Source organism: Peromyscus leucopus, chromosome 4, assembly GCF_004664715.2.
Source record: "Peromyscus leucopus breed LL Stock chromosome 4, UCI_PerLeu_2.1, whole genome shotgun sequence".
NCBI lineage: Eukaryota > Metazoa > Chordata > Mammalia > Rodentia > Cricetidae > Peromyscus > Peromyscus leucopus.
The window spans coordinates 137,548,783-137,567,428 of NC_051066.1; the positions used below are offsets into that span (position 1 = coordinate 137,548,783).

General features: G+C 40.4%; 1 protein-coding gene across 3 annotated transcripts in view; it reads right to left on the reverse strand.

The window, feature by feature from the left end:
• The window catches only part of Chd6 (chromodomain helicase DNA binding protein 6), a 130,263-nt gene that overhangs the window by 88,579 nt on the left and 23,038 nt on the right, over positions 1-18,646 (reverse strand). For all 3 annotated transcript variants that reach the window (XM_028868398.2, XM_028868396.2, XM_028868397.2), the window contains exons 3-4: positions 12,096-12,243; positions 10,418-10,567 (exon numbers count right to left, since the gene is read on the reverse strand). In XM_028868398.2, coding sequence (XP_028724231.1) covers positions 10,418-10,567; positions 12,096-12,243 — 298 coding nt within the window. The remainder of the gene's footprint in view (positions 1-10,417; positions 10,568-12,095; positions 12,244-18,646) is intronic.

Consider the following 18,646-nt stretch of genomic DNA (forward strand, 5'->3'; position numbering starts at 1 on the left):
AACCAATGAGAAGGCAGAATAGAAAGTCAATAAAAAATACAGACACACAGGAAGTAGGTCTCTTTTCTCAGGGGAAGGACAGCAGTGGCTGGTAGGCTAAAGGCTATTCTCTAGTGCTCTAACCTCTTGGGCTTATAACTCTGCATTTGGCTCTGTGTTTCTTATTTAATAAGACCACTCAGAATTACATCTACATTTGGCGCCCAACGTGGCAAGAATTCATTAACAACCGCCTGGCTCCCTGGCTTACCAGCGGCCCGGCTTCCTGGCTTGGCCCGGCTCAGGTCCTACTTGGCCAGAGTTTACAGGCCCTAGGCCTGGCCAGAGCTACCGGTCTGGCAGTACTCGACTGTAGTTGTAGTAGCTGCAGCTGGAGCTGCTTACGGGGAATCATCAACTCACGTGGTCTGAGCTTAAGGAAGTTGCAGCTCAGGCTTGAATCGGCTCAAGTGGGAGCATGTGACTGGATTGCAGCTTTTAGCCAGAACACGTGGCTATTGATTATTCTCTCTCTCTCTCTCTCTCTCTCTCTCTCTCTCTCTCTCTCTCTCTCTCTCTCTCTCTCTCTCTCTCATCTATCTATCTATCTATCTATCTATCTATCTATCTATCTATCTATCTATCTATCTATCTATGGATTCCCATCTCAGACACTAGGTAGCTGTTTTGAAATTCCCTCGGATTTCTACCGTTCTACTCAGACTTGATAAGTCAACTAAGCTATCAGATATGTTAAAGGGAAAAAATACTTAAAGGGGAAAATTTTTCAACATTAAAAAAATGGGCATTATGTGTACATTAGAAGAAAATTGGTCTTTGTTTCATAAAAGTTTAGGTAGTTTGAAAATGGAACAATTGTATGAGAATATTAATGTGGACAGGATGTATAGTACATCAATTATGCACATTATTACTTTCCTTATCCTTATTTACTATTTTAAAAGATAGTCAATGTAAGTGCCAGGATAAAAGCTTTAGAAAAACCTGTTAAAATGAATTATACAGAAATTCAGACTCAGACAGAAGAATTTAATGGTGAAATTATTTCAGGATTGGATTATAGGGTTACAGAAAGAAAGCCTGTTTTCACACAATCACCCTTAATTTATCCGGTAACCATACAGCAGCTACCTGGTCAAATGAATGCACAAAACAATTGGACTCCAACTGAAATGTTAGATTTAAGAAGGTTTAAGGAAGCAATAGTATCTTATGGCATGCATTCCCCATTTGTAAAGCAAATGTTGAACACCTGGTCAACTTGTAATAAGATTATACCACAAGACTGAAAAGAGCAGGTAAAGGCTGTCCTGGAACCCAGGTCCCAGTTGCAGTGGCATTTGTGGTTCAGAGATGAAGCTAAAAACATAGAAAGTCAGTGGAGGGCTAGAGGTATGCAAATCTCCCAGGATCAGTTTCTTGGAGAAGGCCAATATGCTGAAATACAAAGACAATGTTTATATGATAACCAAACCCTAATTCTATGTCAAATGAATGCATGGGACAGAATTGGAGAAGCAGGAAATAAAACTGAGTCATTTATAAAAGTTATACAGAGCTCAAAAGAATCCTTCAGGGATTTCTTACAAAGACTGACTTCAGCAGTAAATAGAATGGTCCCAAATTCAGAAGCTAGCCAGATAATAATCAAATCTTTGGCCTTTGAGAATGCGAATGCAGCATGCAATAGAATAATCAGGCCATTAAAGGCAAGATCTGCACCACTGGAAGATTGGATTAGAGACACGTTTAATGTTGAGTCTCATGGCCATGATGGTATGTGGGTAGGAGAAGCAATTTCAAGAGGTTTGAGGAATGTCAGATGTTTTGGATGTGGAAAACAAGGACATTTGAAAAGGCACTGTAAACAGGGCATTTCCAGACTTCAAGAAACAAAGGCAACAGAATGCCCCTTCCTTCTGGAGTATGCAGAAGGTGTGGTAAGGGTAAACATTGGACCAACGAATGCAAATCAACAAGGGACAGACAGGTAATATTTTGCCTCAGCAGGAAACTCCCAGAGGAGCCTCAGGCAGGCCCTCACAGCAAATCCAGTTCAGACCTTTCCTGCAGTTGTAGAAGAAACCCCTACTCAGAGTAATTAAATAACCAAATGCCTATTGGAATAAACCAGGCTGCTCAGGGTGAAGGAACAGCTGAGACAGAGAGAATAGAAAATTCAGGAGAAACCATAGAGAATTTTTTTTGGCAAACTTAATTAGAGGAGGTGATAGTTCATCAATCAGCATGACCATCCAATTTAAACGAACTTATACCATTAACACATACCTTTTCATTTATTCAGATACAGCTTGCCAAAAGGGAACCTCCCCAAAGTTAGCCTTGTGGAAAGGATTTTGTCTTTTAGGAGAATGAAGGCTAAGGAATTGAAGAACACTGGACAAATGAGACAACTGAAGAAAAAGGACAAATTGTCTAAAAAAAAAGTCCCAAGAAAAAGAGTAAAATGACCTACTAGTATATCATCTATAAAATTTCAAATGTCTTCCTAAATGTTCGTTTCTGCTCTTCTCTAAAGACATTTAACACTATTGGTCTTCTTGTAGTCGCAGTTCAATTAAAATTTAAAGCAGGCTTTGGAGTTGGAGAATGGCTCTCTCCTTCTTTAAACCCAGGCATGTTGTTAAAAGGAAAATGCAAACTCCCTGTATCATCCATAGTAATTTTCAAGTTCTGTTTTGGTTACCTCAGCATCTGTGCCAAGTTTGTTTTCTAGGAACATCTAGTTATTTTTATTCTATGTTGGACACTGAGGATAAAGAATATAGTAGTTCCAAATAATGGCATCTACAACAATGTTTCCTCTTAGACAAAGGAGGAAAGAAGACAACGATCCCATCTAACCAGCTGAGTTGGGTCAGGACTGGGGACTGTTAAGATTTATTTCAAAGGAAGAAGGCAAGAAAGTAAAACAAAACAAAACAAAATCCTCAAACCTCCCCAAACTATTCAAACAACTTTAACTGTTCCTGGGGCACAAACATCCACGGTCATACTGAGAAAGGCTGGCAGGTCTCAAGCCCTAACACACACGCCCCACATAGAGTTTCAGTTGAGCCTTTTATTCTATAACCCTAAAGAGATTAAAATCTAACAAACAGCTCAAGGGAAAGTCAGACACAGGTAGGCTATTCATCTTTAAAATAAGAGTCTTGCTACATAGACTAGGCTGCCCTCAGAGTTACAATCCTCCTGCTTCAGCCTCCTGAGTGCTAAGGTTAAATATACAAATGCTGGGCTGGTAAAATGAAACTGAAAATGTCTATATCAAGAGGATTTCAACCAAGTATCTTGGTGAATTTGGAGGCAGCAAAGGAAGCTGGGTCCTTTGCCAGAAGACAAACTCAAATTTTACAGTTTCACAGTACTTAAGTTTCCCAAAATTTCACTAAGGTAGGGTGGTCCTTACTTTGGGACTTCCTTTAGGCCACGATTTTACTGGCTCTGTATACTCAAATCACTGTTGGCTCTGAGCACTTGTCTTCAACCTAGAATACAGTCTCTCTCTGGGTTAATCCTGACCCTCAGGACTCAGAACTAAGTGCCTTCAGAGAAGACAGTCAACAACTGTCAGCTTGCCTAAGAATTAGCTCATCGAATTCCTATGTCCACAGACATTAGATGTCTTTAAAAATATGCTTTTACAACATATCCTTTTCTACCTTACAGGTGAATGCTGGTCTGCCACGACCTAGTGCACCTTACCTGGCAAGGGAAATCTTCTGATATTAACTTACATTAATAAGGTCCAGGAAGTTTCATTATAAGGTTTCTTTCCTTTCCTCCTCCTTTTTTTTTTTTTTTTAGGGGGGGTGTCCTACACTAATTTGAAAGTAATCTCATCTAGTCTCATGATTTTAAATACTAACTGTATTATGATGCCTGCCAAATTCACACATTCAGATCAAAACTTCTTTCCAGACTGCAGACTCGCATTCTGATTATTTCCTGCATCTCTACTTAGCTATCTTATTTTACATTAAAGTTTCTAAAAACTAACTCTTGGTCTGATACATTAACAAGTCTCCAGCCCCCAAGTCCTAATCCCTCAATCTTTAGTTCTTTCCCATCTGAGTTAAAGGAAACTCTACCTTCTCAGGTGCTCAACCCAAAAATCCTGATGTAATTTTTAACTGTTTTCTCTCCACATACCCATGTGTAATGGTTTGACCGAGAATGGCCCCCATAGGCTCATATATACACATGCTTAGTCCCTAGTTTGAATTATTTGGAAGGATTAGGAAGTGGGGTCTTGGAATAGGTATGGCCTTGTTGGAGGAAGTGTCTTACTGTCTGAGGTTTCAAAAACCCATGCCAGGCTGTATCCTCCCTCTCTCTGCCTATCTGCCTGCATGCAGATCGAGATGCAAAGCTCTCAGCTACTGCTCCAGTGCCACATGTGCCATCATAGAATTAATGGTCTAACCCTCTAAAACTGTAAACTGTTCAAGTTCTGTTTAGCTCAGATTAGTAGGAAGCATTCATTGATGTACATACATGCTGAGGAAAAAAAAATTTTAAAAAAGAATCATTTAGTGATTATGAAAACACTAAGAACCAAGCCAAGTATAGAAGTACACACCTATAATTCCAGCCCCCTCGGGGAGGCCTGTCTTATGCAGAGAAGTGTTGCAGGATAGTCTATCACACTGTGAACTATGGTGATATTTTATTTGTACTGAAATGTGATTTTAATTTTATGTTAATAAATAAAGTTGCCCTGGGGTCAGAGCTATTAGAGCCATAGCAAGAGCTAGGTAGATTTCTGTGTGTTCAGGGATACAGCCAGTATTGGAGACATACACCTTTAAAACCTGGAGGGTGGTACTTACAGGCAGTGATGAGGCAGTCATGTGGTTGGGTTTACAACCAATGAGAAGGCAGAACAGAAAGACTATTTAAACACAGACAAACAGGAAGTAGCTCTCTCTCGGGGAAGTTAGGAGCACTGCAGGAGGTAAGATTTTATCTCTGAGCTCTGACCTATCGGTTTTCTCTTTTACATTGGCTCTGTGTTTCTTATTTTAATAAGACGATTGGTTACATCTACAGTGAACCCCGAGTATGTGTTTGTGTTAATTAAATAAAATCAACCTTGAGTCAGAATGTGGAGCCAGCTGACAGAAAGTAATCAGAGAGAGTCAGAGGGAATCTGGAAGACGGACAGAGAGATGAACAGTTATTAGTAGGGAGGGATTTTGAGTGAGGCTGTCTTTTTTCGTTTTTGCAGAAAGGAAGGACTCACTCTTTCTGAGACACCGGCAAAGAGGGAAGGTCAGCTAGTTCCTCCTCAACCTATCTGAGCTGGCAGGTTTCACCCCAGCTTCTGGCTCCCGAGCTTTCTTGGTAAATAGAACGATAGAGATTTAGTTAAAGACTACAATTGGCAGCAGCGGCAGGAGGCAGATCTGGTGGGACTTCTGTGTCTCGCAGGTCTGCTGCCTGAGAAGCGGGACAGTCAGTAACTGTGGAGCCACAATTAACTGGCTGAAACAGCAGTAGATTCAGGTGCAGCCACTGTGCCGGCAGAAAAACAACAGAGACACTATCAGATAATAAAGAAGAGGGTTTTTCTTTTTTCTTTTCTTGCACATTTTAATAAAAGGAAAAGGGATTTAAAAATGTGCATTTCTAAAATACTTAATCAAAGGAAGAAGGAAACAGAATACTAGGGCCTTTTTTTCCCTAAACTTAGTTTGTATATAAGCAAGATCACGTGTGTATAAACATTCAGTTTACACAGATACACAGATATAAACTAAATCTGCCTGCCAAAAATGCCCATAAAAAACCATCTGCTCTTAAATACTTTGTTTTCTCAAATCATCCTTTTAACTCATACCCTTGTGTATTAGAGACTCATATCATTTAAAAATTTTATTCTCAAAGAAAATCTCCCATATTTAAAATGTCATTTACTCTCACCACAACTAATCATACCACGTAATTCTCTTTAGTTAGCAATAAAGATCAGTCTAGCAAGAAGTAAAACTTGTTTCAAATCATCAAGTCTTCACCGAATGTCACAGAGAAGGAAAAGTGGTTCTGAGCTTAGTCCCAGATCCCCAGCAATCTCATCAAAGGAAGATATGATGAACACACTTGTCTTAGAATGTCTCAGAGCAAAATGCTTACTATGGCAGTAACTATAAGACCAGTAAGAGTTTACAAAGTGAGAACAGTTTGGATTCTAGAATAGGTGAAAAAGTCAGGGCAGGAACTCAAACTGGGTAGGATCCTGGAGGCAGGAGCTGATGTAGAGACCATGGAAGGGTGCTGCTTACTGGCTTGCTTAGCCTGCTTTCTTATAGACCCCAGGACCACCAGCCCAGAGGTAGTCCCATCCACAGTGGGTTGGGCTCTCCCCTATCTATCACTAGTTAAGAAAATGTCCTGCAGGCTTGCCTACAGCCTGATCTACCGAGGCATTCTAAATTGAGGTTCCCTCTTCTCTGATGACTCTAGCTTGTGTCAAGTTGGCATAAAACTAGCCAGCACACTGGCTATGAGTGGAAAGCAGCCCAACAGTAAAGAGATCAAACCGAGGCCATGGTATGGAATCAGGTACACAGACAAGCACAACACAACCAAACAGCAGCAAGGGACCTGACAGAAGGAGGCTGTCTGAAGGCCCAAGTGACTGTGTTATAGTAAAAAGCATAAGCACCACTAGGAAAAATAATGTCAGTATCAGGAAAAGAAGAAAACACGAGCCTGGCAAACCAATATAATCTTTGTCTTTTAATGTCGGAGTCAAACAAAAACAAAAAGAAAATATAGCTATTTACCTAATGAGTTTAAATATATTCATTCATTACATACATATATACATAAAATGAAGTTCAAGGATATATTAACTACTAACACAAAGCTGTACCTAAGTGAAAATTATGAAAAATTAAAAGCTGATTCTGTTTTGCAAAAATTTTTAATCCGATTAACAGGCCAAACAAGGGTAATACCAAAAACAGTATAGCAAAGGCAATGAAAACCCATCACAAGCTGTGAGTGGTTCAAGGGTTCCAGATGACTCAACACTATAAATAAACACAATAGTAACATTACAAAATAGAAGACAGAAAGTGCTGTGAGAGGTTTCATCTAAAGAAAGCTCTTGGGGCTTCATTTAAAGATATAAACCTGTCTCTGAAGTAGCTCATGGTTTGGCGGGGGTGGGGGGGGGGTGAGGGGGGTGGGAGGGTAGGGGGGGAGAGGATGACGACAGTTGGCAGATATTCAAAGGACAGTGACAGGGCTAATTATACTAAAGTGTTTTTGCAGCAAAGAGCAGGGCAAGTCTCTAGTTGATGGGGAACAGGGACATCCTCAAAAGGGAAAGCAAATCTAGTCTGCTATTCACGAGAAAGGCCAGTGAAGGAGACCCCAGCCTGTCATGCATGCGGAAAGGCCAGAGAAGGAGTCTCCAGCCCACCACGAATAGCAAAGTTCAGAGGAGAGCACACAGAGTGACATGAGCTGATGCCTTATTCAAATTAAAGCCTGTTTGCTCCAGAATATAAAAAAAATCACATAAACTACACAAATAGTTGGGAGGCCAAAACTGAGACAGTCTTGTAAAAATCTGTGCAGAGTAAGATCAAGCAAGCATCTAGACAGATGTCACAGAATGAGATTTTTTTTTTTCCTTTTTAAAAATGTAGCTCCAGGTATTCTAAAGACCAGGATGGCTTTTCAAGGGCTGGGAGTAAAGGGGAGTACCACCAAGCCCAGCACTCAAAGGGTCATACTGGAAGGACAGAAGAAAAGTCCCAGCTTTCTTAAAATGCCACAATGATTTGTTGTGCCTTGAGAAATACCCAGAATCCTAGAGAAAATCCACGCATTGATGCTTTTGTTAGCTTGAGAAATTAGTTCAACTCTCACCAAGAATCCACATGTAAAAACAATGCAGAAGAAGCTGGTTTGGTTCCACCGCAGCTACGGCTCTGATTTTGATAACCTCTCAATAAGCTGCCCTCTCAAGACCTGGGGCATGCTAGCCTTGGCCTTAAGACTTTAGATTACATATTCACACCACTGCCACTCTGAACAGCAAAATGCATAAGAAAATACACATCAGGCTCTTTCTTGTTTAAATCTGGTGAAGTTTTGGGACATAATTAATGCAAGGCTCAATTCTATCTCTGTTTCTCTATATAAAACTCTTTTTACTAATATACTTCGAGGGAAAAGACTTGGTAAAATTTGAAATCATCTGTCAGATTTGTAACTGCTACCTTCAGGTAGTTGAGAAGTCATAACTATACCTGAAGTATGATAAATGGTTTAGGATAAATTACTTCTAGTAAGAAATAAATCCCTTGTGGTTTAACTACCAATTAAACCATAAAATGTCCAAGGAAAGCCCAAATAAAGCAACACATTCCTATGCCTCCAAGCAATCTTGCAAGAACTGTTTTTAACTGTTTATTTGAAAAGTACTGCAATGACAAATACATCAATGTATTACTCCTAATGATCATCATGTTCACTGGTTGGATAACCTTAGCAAAGGAATGAAATCAACTGAGTTGTCAGCCTGGACCATTCTGTGCCTCATTTCTTAATGGTTAAATTTGGACAATACTTTACTCATAAAGACTGAAGAAAAGGTGGCTGAAGGCCAGGCATCACTAGCCTCTATAATCATATGAGCATCTGGCAAGGATGGGTACCTGCCTTGCTGCTACTCTGCGTGCTCAGTATATTCTGCCAGCAAGCACCAGGGTCTCCAGAATGACAGACACCCTGTGTCCCAGAATGTGTTACTGGCAATGACTTCCCTCCTACACCCACAGCATGATTCTGTACTTCCCTTTCTTTTCATCTGTAAACCAGATACTTGGCACAGACCTCCTCAATTAACCCCCTTTTACTTATATGTCTGCATCAAGTCCCAGTGCCATCACTCTCCTCAACAAATGCTCCCAAAAGGAAGAGAATGCAACTGAAATGCAAAAAAGTCATTTGCTCTCTGCTTTAACCCACTGATGCCTTCCAACTCTAATTCAATTCACAGTACAAAGGCCACACATGCTAGATGACCTGCAAGGCTCTGCACAGTGTGGCTTCTTCTACCTTTCAGCCCTATGTCTGAATCCACAAATCACACCCAGCAGTCAGCCATGCTTATCTCCATGGTCATATCATAACCTATGGCTTACTGTTAGGAAATGTCTCTCAGGCCTTCAACTTGTGAATGAACTCTAATCTAGTCCAACTTCTGTGTGGTCACTATGCCTAGTACATACTTATAGGCTGCACTGATTGCAGTGTTAGTAAAGCCATATGTCCTTCTACTAGACATAGCTCTGTGGCATGAAGAATCATCTGGACACTTAAACCTACATCCCAGACTCTGGCCTTGTAGCAGGCTCACAATATGCATCTGTCAAACCACAGTTCCAACTATAATTACGAGTTCATTTGATTCTATTATCTAGACAAGAATTTACTATGTATAAGACTTTGCTCCAAAATTTTCTATTATTATTTTATGTGTGTAAACATCTGTCTGCATGCATGTCTGTGCACTACCTGCATGCCTGTTACCCTAGGAGGCTAGAAGAGGGGGTCAGATCCTGTGGAAGAAGAGTTACAGATGGTTGTGAGCTACCATCTGGGTGCTGGGACTCAAACCCAGGTCCTCTAGGAGAGTAACCAGTGCTCTTAACTATTGAGCTATCTCTCCAGCCCAAGACTCTTACTTTTTAAGGAATTATGTATGTTAGATGATACCTGTGTGGAGGTGAGAAGGCAGCTTGGGGAAGTTTGTTCTTCTTCCACCATGTGTGTTCTGGGGATTGAACTTAGGTTGCCAGACTCTTACCTACTGAGTCTTTTTGGGATTGTTTTGGAGACAAGGTCTCAGTCTATAGTCCAGGCTGGCCTCAAACTGATGATGATACTCATTCTTCAGTCTACAGAATGCCAGAGTACAGATGTGATTTACCATATCCAGTAAGAATCTTACATTCTAATGATTAAAAAAAAAAATCTTAGAGGACACACATTCCAATAAAATTTTAAAGTGTGGTTATGTCATGAAGGAAATAAGCAAGAAACAATGGCTGGGATGAGAAACAGGGATCTATTTTTGATCAAAGAGGCAGGAAAGACCTTTCTACAGAGATCGCATTTTATGTGAAATTTAACTGAGGGTGGTCCACTTGTACAAAGTGTTGGGAGAGAGCATGAAAGCAGGACAGCACAGGCCAAGGCCGTAGATGGGTAGATGAGGTGGCTAGCTTTTCGGCTGGAGAGCAACAAGAGGGAAAAATCATTTCTCTCAAATGGCTATCTGGTGAAACAGGGAGAGTGTGAACATGTGGGCACCAGTGAGAAGGAGGAGTCTGAATGTGATTCCAAGTGCGCTAAGATCACGCACAGGCTGTACCTCTGCCTGCCAGGCCAGCGTAGAAGCTGAGAGTGCAGATGTCCGGCCAGCTCCCAGAACAGCAATCGTTTCCCCATCGTCATCTACCACTTTGAAATCAAGGTCTTCATTGTATTTTCTGCGCTTCACTTGCCGCCCTGAGCGCCGTTTCTGCAAAATAAACACACTTATCAGAGCAGCTGTGAGTCAAAAGTAAAATCTTTCACACAAATATCATCATCTACATTTAGTGACAGGCCAAGCATGATATTTTCAACTTCCAAAAGCAATCTTGTACTGTTTTAAGAACTAAATTCATACAGCCCGGGATCTAGCTAAGTGAGGGAGAAGGTGATGGTATAATCTCTTAACTGCCTGATCCACTAAGAGTGCAGCCTCAGCGTCCAGAGAGATGCATTTTAGTCATCAACAGTAGTGATGTTTTTCCGCATTTCTGGGGCTTCTAGTCCCAAGCAACAGGAATGGGAGGTGACCTCTGAATTCTGTCTTTGAGGTCCACTCAGATTTTCTAGTTTTTATTTACTTTTTTTCAAATTCACTTAGCCACCAACTCCTAAAAATATAATATGAAAAATTAATACAAATTTTATTGGGACTAAGACTGAGAATCTCATACACTTAAAACAGGGAGATATCTTAAGTGTGACAAAATAGTAAGTCTTATGTAAGGAGGCATCTCTAACGAAGCACTTAGAATTGCTGGGCAGTGCATGGCAAAGCAGTGCTATGATGCCCATCTCCACCTATCACTGGTTCCAAGCAGCAGGAACACTTTAGGGAACTAGTCACAGGCAGCATGTCCCCATATACTTAAACCTTAAATACCACAAGCCAAGCAAAACAAGTAAAACCTCAGTTCCTTTTTCTTCTACAAGACATTTTGTAAGCATCTCTCCATGTTGCTATCACTTCTTCACTATATCACATCTAATGTCAATTGAGGGATTCTTTAAAAAACAAACAAACAAACAAACCAAAAAAACCTTACCCTTTTCTATTTAGAAATCATAATCCTTTAAGTCACCAAATGTTATCAACTCAATATGGTTGCTTTCCTGTCAGCACGGTTGCCTAACAGCCACCAGTTCTAGCTTACAGGCCATGAGGTGACTTTAGTTCTAACAGTAGACACTCTTACTTATGAAGACCAGGATGTTACACTAGCCAATGCCTGCCTAGAGTGAACATCACTGAGAAACTCAAGGGGGCCCACCAGCATGGTCTCATTCTGAATGATGTCTCAGTTCAGATACACTGTTGTGAATATCAAAGAAAACGGAACTTTAGAGAAGGTACCTAAACTTAGCAAAGAACATCCCTACCAGTGTCAAGGGCACTCTGCATTAAGAACTGAGTTAGATGTAGTTCTGGGAACTACATGCCAAAATGAGTCTTTGAGCCTTACCTAGCCTGTCTCATAACTTAATTTTCCACATTAATTGCCTCCGAAGATTGATACACTACTTTATGAGACAGCAAGCACATTAAACTTCAGAAAACTTATCAATGTAACTATCAGACTTAGGAAATAGCCTGTGTGTGGTCTATGTGCTCACCCACAAAGACAGTGCAAGTACTGCTTGGGTTTGTGGATAAGGGCAGTGCACTGAGGACAGACACAGAAGAGCATGGAGTCAATGTCAAGACTGGTCCAGCAGATCCCCAGTCACAGCTGTACCTGGCTATCTGCAGACTCGGCAGGCTCCTCAGGACTCCGCAGGGATGGGTTCAGCAGACTCTGATCCAGCTCCAAACTCTCCACAGTGGTTTCATTTTTCCTTTTTCCTTTCTTCTTTCTCTCCACTGGGGTTGGTCCTTGCTCCTTGCTACAAGACATTCAGAATTAAAACTGTTGAGCAATTTTGAAAACTCATGATTAAAGCAATGACACCATACCGTGGAATTCTATGACCAATGTGGACGTTAGTGGAGAAACTTATTGTGCCAGAAATATACAGAAATATGGGAAGAAACACCTGCCTGGGTTGAAGCAGCATTCACTTTATTCACCTGATGTGAGTTGTCTTTTCATACACTGTGACTATGTGTTGTTCCCACTGGTTACTAAATAAAGCTGCTTTGGCCCATGGGCAAGGCAGGACAGAGCCAAGAGGCAAATGCAAGCAGAGATACAGGAGAAGAAGGGCAGAGTCTGGGAGATGCCATCCGGCTACTCAAGGAACAACATGCCAGCAGACCAGTAACGCCACAGCCAAGTGGCAATACTTAAGATTATTAGACATAGGTTAATTTAAATTTAAGAGCTAACTAGTAACAGCCTGAGCCATTGGCCAATCATTTATAATTAATATTAAGCCTCTGAATGGTTATTTGGGAACTGCCAGGCAGGAGAGAAACTTCCGATTACACTCACTCCCATGACTGCCATAGCTATGATTAATGTTATAGGACAGAATAAGAATTTGTCTAAAACTTCACTTTGAATTTAAGCCAATATCATTAACTAGTAAGTTTGATTGCTTCTTAGACGTTAAGAGTCATCAAATTACAATATCCCTTTAAGGTACATAGGAAGAGCAACCTCCTTAAGCTGTCATTTTCTTCCTTTTTTTTTCCCCCAAGATAGAGTTTCTCTTCGTAGCCTTGGCTATCCTCACTCTGCAGACAAGGCTGGCCTCAAACTCACAGAGATCCACCTGCCCCTGCCTCATGAGTGCTGGGATTAAAGGCATGTGCCACCACCACCTGGCTCCTGTCATCCTCTTCTTTAGAGCATGTTTTCTGTAAAAGGCCCAGAATGAACACTGCCCTTGCCTTCTTGGGTGCTGTAGAGTTCCCCTATACCCACAGTGTGGTTGTTTGAAAGAAAATGCTCCCAGTAAGGAGTGGCACTACTAGGAGGTGTGGCTTTGTTGGAGTAGGTATAGCCTTGTTGGAGGAAGTGTGTCACTGTGTGGGTGGGCTTTGAGGTTTCCTATGCTCAAGCTACATCCAGTGTCAGAGTTTACTTCCTGTTGCCTGCTGATCAAAATATAGAACTCTCAGCTCCTTCTCCAGCACCATTTCTGCCTGCATGCTGCATGTTCCACCATGATGACAGTGGACTAAATCTCTGAACTGTAAGGCCCCCCCAATTAAATGCTTTCCTTTGTAAGAGCTGCCATGGTCATGGTGTCTCTTCACAGCAACAGGAACCCTAAGACACATAGCCCAGGGTGTTATATGGAGGACTGCTGTGGATATCGCTCTGTATAAATAAACACTGATTGGCCGGTAGCCAGACAGGAAGTATAGGCGGGACTAACAGAGAGGAGAATTGAGGAAACAGGAAGGCAGAGAGGGAGACTGCCTGGAGCCGCAGCCAGAACAAGCAAGATGTAAGGTACCAGTAAGCCACAAGCCATGTGGCAAAATATAGATTAATAGAAATGGGCTAAATATAAGAGTAAGAGCTAGACAATGATAGGCCTGAGCTAATGGCCAAGCAGTTTAAATAATGTAAGCATCTGTGTGTTTATTTTATAAGTGGGCTCTGGGACTGGCAGGACTTGGTGGGACCCGGAGGGAACCGGAGGGAAAAGCTCTCCAGCTACAGAGGATTCCTAAGAGACAGGCAGGATATCCTGCAAGGACCCACCAAGACCCTGACCTACATGTATGGTAAATTCTTTCTTACATTTGACAAACATGTTGGCAATACTTTAAGTACTGAAACTCTATTATCTCACCAAAGTCAGTCATTAATTATGACACCATGCTTAGAACTCATGTACCTCATATGATGCCCAGATCCTTTGCAGATGGCTCAATAAACATTCGCTAAATAGACATTTTATACATCTCTGATCTCTCTTATCCTTCCCTAGAGGATGTGATTAGGTTCTGTATTCCTGAGTAATCTTATGCCTTATACAAAACAGATAGCATTCAATATTTAAGCAAGTCTTCATTAATAAATGGATTATTTGTGGGGGCTGAAGAGATGGCTCAGCAGTTAAGAGCACTTAGGGGATCTTCCAGAGGACCCAGGCTTGGTTCCCACATGAAGGTTTCACAACCTTCTGTAACTCCAGTTGCAGGGGATCTGACACCCTCTGCTGGCCTCTAAAGGCCCTGCATGAATATGGTACACAGAGAGTGCAGGTGAAACACTCTTATACATAAATGTTTTTAAAAAGATTATTTGTAATTAGGGAAATTTAGGTAAGTTTCCTTGAAAAAAGACATATATAGAATTCAGAAAGATATTTAAAAGAAAAACAGTAAGAGTAACTGACAATGACTGTAGCTATACACATATAACAGTACTAAAGGCACAACTCTAATTCCTCTATATGGATTATACCCCATAAACTATCAGGCAGATAACAGTTTATTCTCATTTTATTGTGCAGAATATTTAGTATACTGAGGCTAAGTGAAATTTCCAGAGTTTTAAGTCTAGAAAGCAGTGAAGACAGAATTTGAAGCCAGGAAGAATCTGTACATTCTTGGAGAGTCACCATGGCATTCTTGGGTAACAAACAGCTGTGTGGCTGGATGACAGTGCAAATGTACAGAAACACTACATTAAGAGAGTTGGAAGGAAAAATTTAAAGAGCACTAGGTCAGAGAGTTTAGACTTGACCCTGTAGGAAAAGGGCCATAATGGCAAGTGCAGGCAAGAGGACAGAAACATATGCTAGATACAGCCAGGCTAAGAATGATTTCAAAGACCCAGAAGTAGTAGCAGCAGTAAGTCTCAGCAAATAATAGGATGTGGAGGTCAAGGAAAGAGTAAACATTACTGATGTTTTCCATTAGGAGAACTAGTTGACACTGGGAGAGAGATAAGTGGGTGGAGTTTGGAGACAGGACTAAGATGCCTGTTGACAAAGGGTAGGCCCAGAATGCTGGCCAATACAGTCTTGAATACCCTTTACTCCTCACAGACCCTGTAACCAGGCCAGTGCGAAGTCAGTCCATTTTTGAAGTCTCAATGCTGAAGACTGGTTTATCTACTGGGAAAGTTTACAACAAAAACTATTCCAATCCAAACCAAGGATGTGAATGAAACTCAATCCTTTTAGAGGATAATAGACTTTAATAAGGGATTTGTATCTTCAAACAGTAAAACAAAATAAAACACAAACAAAAGGTTCTACTTCTAAATTTTTAAGATTCTAAATTTTCATAGAAATCTTATTTCAGTTACAGGGCTTCTCATTAAAAAGTCGCACAATAGTTATTTTCACTGGTGAAAATACTCATACACTGTTCAACTCAATGAAGAAAATCACAGCACACAATCCTCATATTCCAGACTGACCTATAAACAGAAAAGGTCCTAAAGTCAGCTGTAGGACAAGGACTGACACTCAGGTCACATGAGCCAAGGTTACTGCTTTTTCCAATGATATAATATTTACTGACTCAATTTTATTCCTTCAGAAAAATATAAAAATTTCAACTCTACTTCAGTGTTACTTGAATCTTAATGACTAAAAGAATCAACAAAAACATTTAATAAATACATAAAAATAAATCAAACCTATAGTTATTAGTGATTTTACTGCTATCTTAAAGATTTTATGCTAAATTGTTTGACAAAAATTTAAAGAAAGCTGATATTCCGAAAGTCACCATTACAAGCACATACTCAGAGACCTGTTCAATATTATGTAAAATCTTTGCTCCCAACACCTGAAATTAATTTCATTTATTAAATGCAACTTCATTAACTTAAATTTTGTCCAGATGTTTACTCTTCATTTTAAACTTGTACTTATAAAGCAACTGTGTATATACATATGTACTGGAATCTTTTTACTGTGCAAAATTATACTAAAAGCTAACAGGCTCAAATCATAATTAAATAATAGAACCTCTTCAAAATAGAGTATCTTACTATGAAAATGAATGCATTTTTGGAAGTCCATTGAATGATGAAAATAGGAGAATGAGGGCAAAACACTTCTTGGAGCTCTTCTGATAAAGACAAATATGAGGAAGAGAGACCTTGTAAGCCTGAAAATGTGACTTTTTAAATAGGATATCAAGAAACTATCCCCCGAATTCATCTTCCAGGATGATTCTAGATAAAATGCATTTCTCCACTTTGTAGTAAGTTTTAAAAATCCAAGGCTTGGGAGTTTATCAGCAGAAACATTTTATTAATAATTCTTATATTTCTATTATTTCTAGATAGATTTGGTCCATGAATACTTGTTTACTCAATGGTCAGGTTCCTTAAAAACAGTGACTGGTTATAGCTAATAGAATCACACAGTGTTTACTTCTGTAGCATGTATAGAAAATTAGAATGATAAAGATTAGCACAGTTCCCGTGGAAGGATGATACAGATTAGTGAAACATTCCATACTTTACAAAGCTAGAAAAAGATTGGTAATATTCAGCTATACCATTTCTGGGCCTGTCTCCAAAGAATTCTATATTCTAACACCGAGATACTCAATTCTTCCATGTTCACTGCTGCTCTATTCACAATAGCTAAGGAATGGAAGCAGCCTAGATGTCCATCTACTCAAGAATGGACAATGAAATGAGAAGAGGGTTCACACTGAGCGAAGTCATCTAAGCCCAGAAAAAGAAGCACCACATATTCCATTTCATATGTGGAGCCTAGCTTTAAATTTTGTTTTGTTTGTTTAAAATGAGGTTCATGTAGAAGTCAGGAAGCTAAAAAAGAGTCATGAGGTGGGCAACTGTGGGGAGGGGGATAGTAGAACACAAATGGTATGAATGGAAATAATAGGGAGGCTAAGTTGGGGAGAAGGATGAAGAAGACAAAGGAGGTGGGAGACGAACAGTTAATATTAAAGATATTTTTAAAAGGCATATGAAAACTTACACAAGTCTTTCTCTTTGTACACACACACATATGCACATGAACATGTGCATGCATGTGAGCGTGCGCACACACACACACGCGCACACACACACACACACACACACACACACACACATTTTAAGTAAGTTTAATTGATAGGGTACCCTAATAGGAGGATAATATTCTTCCCAAAAGCAACAGATTATCAAACAAAAAGTTCAGTGCTAGCTTTGGGATAGGGTCCTTCTTGTAGTTGGTCAAGAGGAATCTCAAAGACCCCCACTCTCCAAACAATACAGACTACTACCACTGCTCTTGGTTGCCCATCAGAACTTGATGGTAAGACTCTATTGCTGAAGACATCACCTACTTTGGTCACAAGATATGGAAAAATCAAGCTGGTACCACCCTGAAAGCTTTTTCCCTGCTAGCTAGCTTTCACAGTTTGGAAAGTACTATGTAGGATGCTGGGAGAGAAAAGTTATTAGCAGTCTTACCCAGCTACAAACTCTGTGAGCTATATAATAATGACCAGTCTGGCAAGACAGGCCCACTGGGGCAACAGTGGCATGGATGGTATGGGGATAACCAATGACTTTCTAACTGGATTTAAGGTCTGCTTCCCAGGAGGGAATTCACACCTGTTTCTGAAAATGGCCAAGAACCATGGTTGGTGAGGTCATAAGCCTCAAGGGAGAACCTGCTATTATTATTTTGCTAAGTGGATATAGTATCAAACTGTTTTCTAAATACCGATCCTTCTATTTATACATGAGTGCAGCTCTTACCCCTCTAAAAGAGAAGCTTCTTTTTGCAGCAGATGGCAATTAATGTAGAGATTCACCCTGGTCAAAGGGTAGAGAGCAAGTGACTGTGGTGTGCTTGGCTCTAAATGAAACATCTACATCATAGCCTCTCCCTTACTAAGGCTCAAGGAACATTGTATAAGAGGCAGGTCAAGAGGAATAATACTGTAAAAGAGTGTCTTCTGGAGACCACAGGGCTGTGGCACTCATCAACTCACAAAAGCTGTGGTTGTCTGCTCTTCTGGTTAGCTTAACTGTCAACTTGATAAAGCCTAGAGTCACCTGAGAGGAGGACCTCAACTGAGGTCCTAAGTGCCTAGATCAGACCAGCTTGTAGGCTTGTCTGTGCCAGACTGTCTTAATTATGAATTGATATAGGAAGGCTCAGGCCAATGTAGGTAGTTTTATTCCTAGGCAGTCCTAAAACTGTGTAGAGTATAAGCCATCTTGTAAACTACCTTGCAAGCTGTGTTACCCATGGCTCCTGCTGCACCCCTTTGGCTGTAGGTAAGCTCCTTGGTCAGAGGCAATGCTGTGAGGAGTTCATACCTTGACTTCCAAATGATGACACTTTCCTTCTCTAAGTATTTGTCAAAGTAACAGCAATGAAAATAGAACACCTTTATAAGACC